At 43.2% G+C, this 6,469-nt stretch overlaps 1 protein-coding gene across 1 annotated transcript in view; it reads left to right on the forward strand.

The window, feature by feature from the left end:
- The first annotated feature begins 1,438 nt into the window (after window positions 1-1,438).
- Window positions 1,439-6,469, forward strand: part of tnfrsf1a (tumor necrosis factor receptor superfamily, member 1a) — a 9,674-nt gene continuing 4,643 nt past the window's right edge. Inside the window, exons 1-5 of the mRNA XM_019869017.1 lie at window positions 1,439-1,577; window positions 3,856-3,952; window positions 4,071-4,176; window positions 4,802-4,927; window positions 5,224-5,379. Of these exons, the coding sequence (XP_019724576.1) occupies window positions 3,920-3,952; window positions 4,071-4,176; window positions 4,802-4,927; window positions 5,224-5,379 (421 nt within the window). The 5' untranslated portion in view covers window positions 1,439-1,577; window positions 3,856-3,919. The remainder of the gene's footprint in view (window positions 1,578-3,855; window positions 3,953-4,070; window positions 4,177-4,801; window positions 4,928-5,223; window positions 5,380-6,469) is intronic.

A 6,469-nucleotide genomic window follows, 5' to 3' on the forward strand; every position in this document is an offset into this window, starting at 1 on the left:
TCAATTAAGTTTTGGCACATCACAGATTTTCACAACATTGTGACTTCCCCTGCGATAAAAAGTTTCAGTGATATAGTGCAGTTTGGTGATAAAGCGAAACAATGTGCATCATAAATTGTAAATGGACACGTGTTGGTTGCAAAGCGATAATCATCGAGCCCCTGTGTGGCAAGCATGACTTCATTTGTTGCGGTATGAGTTTCTGGGTGAAAAAAAAAACTGCTTTTGTATGTTCAGTAGTCATTGTTACTTTCCAATTGCTCAGTTCCAGTACATTGCGCCGACTGCTCGACAGCACCGCAGCCCCCCTTTTTGCCTGAACTCATTTCCACCAAAATTGAGGCCAAGACACGTGAAGCGCGAAACGGGAAGTGTCTGACTTGATGACTCAACGCAATGACTGTGAACCGACTTGACTGCGCTTGCTGCCAGGGCGGCGTCGCGTAGAGCTTGTCACAAGGGCACTTGGGAGTGGAAGCTCATAAACGGTGGGAACTTGTTGACTCCCTTGTGCTCGGGAACTTCATCTGCGACCTGTTGAGTCTGATACTGTGCAGGTCCCGTGCATATCCAGTGATGTGGAAAAAAAAAACAACGCTTGCACCCTGAAGACACGTTGTCGAACTGGTGTCACAACAATGCTCAGTTTTCCATCGGAGCTGTCAGTGAAGTGTAATTGGAAACAATTATTGTGGGAGTATTTTGCAGGGGCTTCATGGTGAAGTTACTTTCAGGTTGACTCACCCTGCAGGACACTCTGGAGGATTTATCCTCTCAGTTTATTGGTGAGGTAGTCTTACAGCTTGGCTGATGATTTCCTGTCAGCTGACTTTGTGAGTGTGAATGGTAGTGCGATTGTGCAAAGGTGATAGAAATTAATGGAATGTGTGGATATCTTGTGTTGCAATGTTGCAGCGTCATCAGTTTCGGCAGATCTATGTATTGAAAAGCTGCTATGCATTTTTATTTCTTTATATGAGTAGGAGAGGCAATTTTATTTCTACAGCACATTTCATATACGCAAGGCAACTCAATGTGAGTCAAGACATAACAGTTCCAAGCATTTACAAACAACAGTTAAGAATTGAACACAATTTTTATTCAGTGTATGCAACGCAGTACTGAATTGCAGTTTCAGCGGTTCATCAAGACAGCGCTCCACGCTTCTTGTTTTCAAAGAAATAACGTGAGTTTGCGATGAATAATAAAAAATAAATAAAACAACACAGCAACATGTAGTCAGCACTGAAAAGACCATGTTTTGTTATTTCATTGCTACATGATGTAATATCTATCGGTCGGTCTGTCAGTCTCTCACCCCCCCCAGTGAACGCATCCGTGCGCCCGTCCATCCGTCGACGCGTTGGTCGGATAGGGTTAAGTGCCCAACCAAGGGTTCCTTGAAACGGTGTGACCCAACCAACCACTTCCAGTTTGAGCCCGCCTCCTCCTCTTCTCGGCGCGCTCTCACTTTGTTGTCTTGTTTCTCTCGAAACAGCACCGCAACTCGCTTTTGGTCGCCGTGTTGGAAATCGGAGCCGGCTTGAAATTGGCCGCTCGCAGCGCTTGTTGCCCGGGTAAGTGAGCAAGCAACTCGAGTCAGTCGGTGGGCGCGTGACCGGCGAGACTCAGCCGGAAACAGCCGTGAGAGACAACCGGAATAAAATGTCTCGGTTTCGGCCGACGCGTCAAGGAGCGATTCGGGCGTTGTATTCGTCATCTTGACAACTTTGAAAGTGACGACGCCTGATTGAAATTTGTGCGGATTCTTGCGCTCATTGCCACCCCGTTTTCTACACGTCCAGTTCATTTATCGCGGAACTCTCATGTTGTCTTTTTTTTTTTTTTTTGGAGGGGGGGTCAGGTCAGGTTTGATTTGACCGAGTGAAAATAACAGGACGTTGACGTGAAAGATTTTAGTCTATTCTGTCTTGAGTAGATTTTGTGGACGCTCTTTTGGCTCATCGCTGGCTGTTTTGGCTGTCGAAAAAAAATCAACATATATTTCAGGCAATGTAGGTAATAAACAAACAAAATCAAGTTACAACCGCGTTGAAAATGTTCAGAATTATTGCGTACAAGTTTCGATTGCTAAAGTCCGACTGAGCGGAAAGGACAACGCGGTATTAAAAAAAAAAACTGCACCGGGTGAAATATGTCATCATGTTTATTAACTCTTAGGTAAAGTGTTAGCACGAAAAATAACCCCTGAAAATAGTGAAGTATTTAAAAAGGTGAGGAAACTTGAAGTGAACAGGAGGGTGAAAAAGAAGAACACTCATTGAAATGTGGCATGTCTCTACACTGAAGCACGTTTACTTAAAAATGAATTTGGATCCAGATGATTTGGTTTCGTGCACCCGATCTCAAAGTAAAATTGAGCAAATTCAACATTTTTTTGTGTGTGTATGTGTACTGTTCCATTGCAAACTTTTTCCAATCGCCATTTGTCAATTGGATACTGCGCCTTTCTAGATGTAAACACCTTGCAAATCTTTTCTAATGCAGCAGATCGGAACAATCAAGCTGTTGCCAAGTGAAACCTCTTTCTGGTGCGACACATTTCAAACCAGCCCAACCAGAGTATCCTCTCCTGACAATTTAATTATTGTCAGGAGATGTTTATCTTGGTTTTTGACTCAATTTCGACCTTTGCTTACCATTTCACAACAAAACTTTGAAGTGGGCATCATGCTCTGGTGTTGCGCGGTCTAAGAATCGAATGAATCGCCTCGGACGAGATGAATTTCTCATTTCTTTGTGGCATATTGCGTTTTAAGGCAGTCAGGCTGCAGAATGGAATGTTCTGAGCTCCTGTTGCCAGTGCCGTAGTGACGTATCGCTCAGTTATTTTTGTACTCTCGGTGGTTAGATGTCTTCATCTGTCATTATTTGCTGTTGTTGCATTTGAATTTGCCATTTCATGCTTGCCACTTGTGCTTATAAATACTTAAAGATACACGCATGTTACATAATTACTTTGTAGGGCTCGCGCGTGTGAAGAAATTGAAAATCAAGCTGACTTAATTTAATTGAGGAGTGTGGTGTCGCTCCTCAACTTCCTCAACTTGATTCTTTAGCCAGCAAACTAATTGAGACTGAATCCATACGCCTTCAATCAATTCAACACAATCAACAATAACTAACGATCGATTCATTGATTTTTGTTGGGGGGTTTTTCCCCTTCCACCACAGGACACTTGATTAGGTACACCTGAACTCGCGTCCTAATTAGTGTTTGTTGAATTCTGTGTTTTTGTGGAATTGATTGACTTTTTATAGCTGTCATAAATTTGATGGAAATTTCCGTGAGCCCTTCTATGGTGTTGTGGATTGTGTGTTAACATAAAGTTAGCCTACTTTGATGTTTTTGCTCTGGCTTGTATGGTCTGTTTGTATGTGTTACTGCTTCCTGTGTGTTCAAGTAGCAATTGCTTGAAAGGTTTACAGTGGCCGTCGTCTCAATGCTACTGTCCTTTCGCCCATCTGTGGCATCTCACATCATTTATCCGCATGAAGCTGGCGGAACCGTCTGGTGTTTTTGAACATTTAGTTGTTCAAATGTTCAACGTTCAAATCTTTTTTGTTTTATGTGCCAGTTTTGCAACTAACATCAACTGTGAGTGACAGCTGCTTGAAACAAGCACGCTTGGTGTCTTATTTGGAGGCTGTGAGCAAGTCATCTTCTTTTCATTTTTTTCTTCGACTCTGGGAAGTTGAGCTCCTTCCATGCAGCATTTTGTTTTTCCTTAATATGACTCTGAAGTTGAAACAGGAGTTCAAAACATTCTGAGTATTTTTTAATGATGATGATGATGATTCTTATTATTTTAATGACAATCATTTTGCTCATAGGTACTTTGCTTCCGATGGACTCCGCTCAAGTGTAGGAAGGTCAAAAGGCTGCAGGCACAGCAGGATGGGTGCGCTAAGCGTCCTACTGCTGTTGGCGGTGAGTTGCTCCTTTGAACATTTCAGGCCGAACAAGTCACACTTTTTGCATTTTCATACAGAGGAGATGAAGCGCAACAGAATGTGGTCTCACCAGCAGTGTCTACTTTGTCTCACAGTGCCTGTTAACTCCCACGTTGGCGCTGATTGCCACCCCCAACGAGAAGACGTGTCCGGACGGAGACTATCTTGAAAATGGAATTTGTTGCAACAAATGTCCACCGGGTAAGTTGGTGTCGACTACACGGGAACAGTTTTCGCACTCACCATTTTTTTTCTTTGATAGTCTAAGAAGAGTACCGTTTTATTATCGCAGTCTTGGATTAAAATCCTCACTCAAAAACGTTGACGTGAGGAAATCTCAAGTCATCTCAGCTTTATTATAGAGCACTTTAAAAACAACCACAGATGCACACCAAACACCATCACTTCTGTTTCCTTTTTCATTGAAGGTCAATGAAAACAGCGAGGCCCCCAAAATTGAACCTTGCGGAACACCATACGACAGTGCGGCAGACTTTAGTCTGGGGCTGTTGTGGCTGCTATAGAGCGCCTTATTGCTGCGCTCTATAAAAGCACCACAATGACCCGGTGCTATTTATTTCAGCCAGTGAGATCATTTCATGGTTCTGACATGTGCTCATGTGTTTGTTGTAGTAGTAGAATTTGATGAACAGTTGATTGGGGCGTGGTTTCGGAGCATTGGGCAGACACTCCCACAAGGCTTTGGTGCTGAGAGAACGGTTCGATTTGTCACGATTTTGAAATACTTTTGACGAGTCACAAAGGAATCGCACGCACTGTGATGAATAGCGTTGTCCCAATCTCAACGATTGCTTCTGTTGTACAGGTTTCAAACTCGTGGAAAAGTGCCTTGCCGAGGGGATGAGGAGTAACTGCACGCCGTGTCCGACTGGCCAGTTTATGGAGCAAATGAACTACTCCCCCAAATGCATGCAATGCAAATCCTGCAACAGTAAGGACACTTTCCCATCCTCTACGTCTCTTTAAAGCGTAACGCAACCGTTTCACAATCAGCATGAACGGACGCTGGCACGTATGGAAAGCTGCTGCCGCATTGATTCCATGATATCCTTGAGATCCAGATTACGGTCTATGTACTGTGTGTGTGTGTGTGTGTGTGTGTGTGTGTGTGTGTGTGTGTGTGTGTGTGTGTATATATATAATTTATTATTATTTTTTTTTTATGTATACTACCGGTGTGCTGAATTCCGATTGAACACTCATTTGAGGGAGTTTGTGTCTCTGCAGAGAAGAAGCATGAAGTGGAAGTATCCAAATGCCAACGGCATCAAAACACTCGGTGCCACTGCGAGGACGGCTACTACACCTTCGTTATTGACTCGGAGACGACAGAGTGTATCAAATGCAAGCTGTGCAGGTCAGATGAGAGGGAAGTCCAAAAATGTAAGTCTTCTCCGTCTGTGTATCATCCACTCGTTCCGTTTTCAACCTGCAATCAAATATTCCCCAAATTCTTTGATGGGTCTCGCCTGATTTTTCACTCCTCTGTTTTCCGCTCAGGACCGAATTCAATTTCAGTGCTTAATCGGTCGCACGTAGGTGACTTGGAAGTCCGGTCAGGAACATTTCACGATCAAGCTTTGTTAGCTTGATGTCACATTGTAGAGTTTGTTGTGCATGTCTCTGTATGTACTTTGTTTTACTCGGCATTACGAGTCTGTAGATTCAATTTTTTAAAATTCCCAATTAGTGTGCCCTGGCACATTAGCACGCTTTGAAAGATCCTCAGGTGTGCCATGGAAAATGATCCGCTTTCACTGAATTGTTCTGAAGATTGTTTATTTACGACAAATGGTCTATCTTTGCGGCCCGGTGGTCGAGTGGTTAGCGTGTCGACCTCACAGTGCAGAGGTCGTGGGTTCGATCACGGCTCCAGCCTTCCTGTGCGGAGTTTGCACGTTCTCACCGTGCCTTCTTGGGTTTTCTCTGTGTTCTCCGGTTTTCTCCCACATTCCAAAAAACATGCATGGCAGGCTGATTGAACACTCGAAATTGTCCCTAGGTATGAGTGTGAGTGCGGATGGTTGTTCGTCTATATGATTAGCTGCCAACCAGTTGAGGGTGTCCCCCGCCTACAGCCCGAAGACAGCTGGGATAGGCTCCGGCACCCCCTGCGACCCTTGTGAGGATAAAGCGGATCAGAAAAAAAAAAGTCTGTCTTTGTTTGTGATAGTACCTTCTCTATCCAAAATTTGTTCCATGTGAAAATCAAGCAAAACTTCTGCAAATGAGGCAATAGTAGCGGTTAACAAATGCAAAAACAGCTGATGTCAATGCAAAGGCACGACTTTTACTTTTGTAAAATTGCCCAAAACCTCAGAATTTCAGCCTCTCAATCGTGACTATTCTCAGATTTATGTAGTTGTTCATGAAAGCGGACTGACGTTCTTTTTGTTGAATTAAAATAAGATCTTTGAAAAGATGTTCTTTTACTTTTGAAAAAAAAAAATATATATATATATATATATATATA

The sequence above is a fragment of the Hippocampus comes genome, unplaced genomic scaffold, assembly GCF_001891065.2.
Source record: "Hippocampus comes isolate QL1 unplaced genomic scaffold, H_comes_QL1_v1.1 scaffold67, whole genome shotgun sequence".
Classification (NCBI taxonomy): Eukaryota; Metazoa; Chordata; class Actinopteri; order Syngnathiformes; family Syngnathidae; genus Hippocampus; species Hippocampus comes.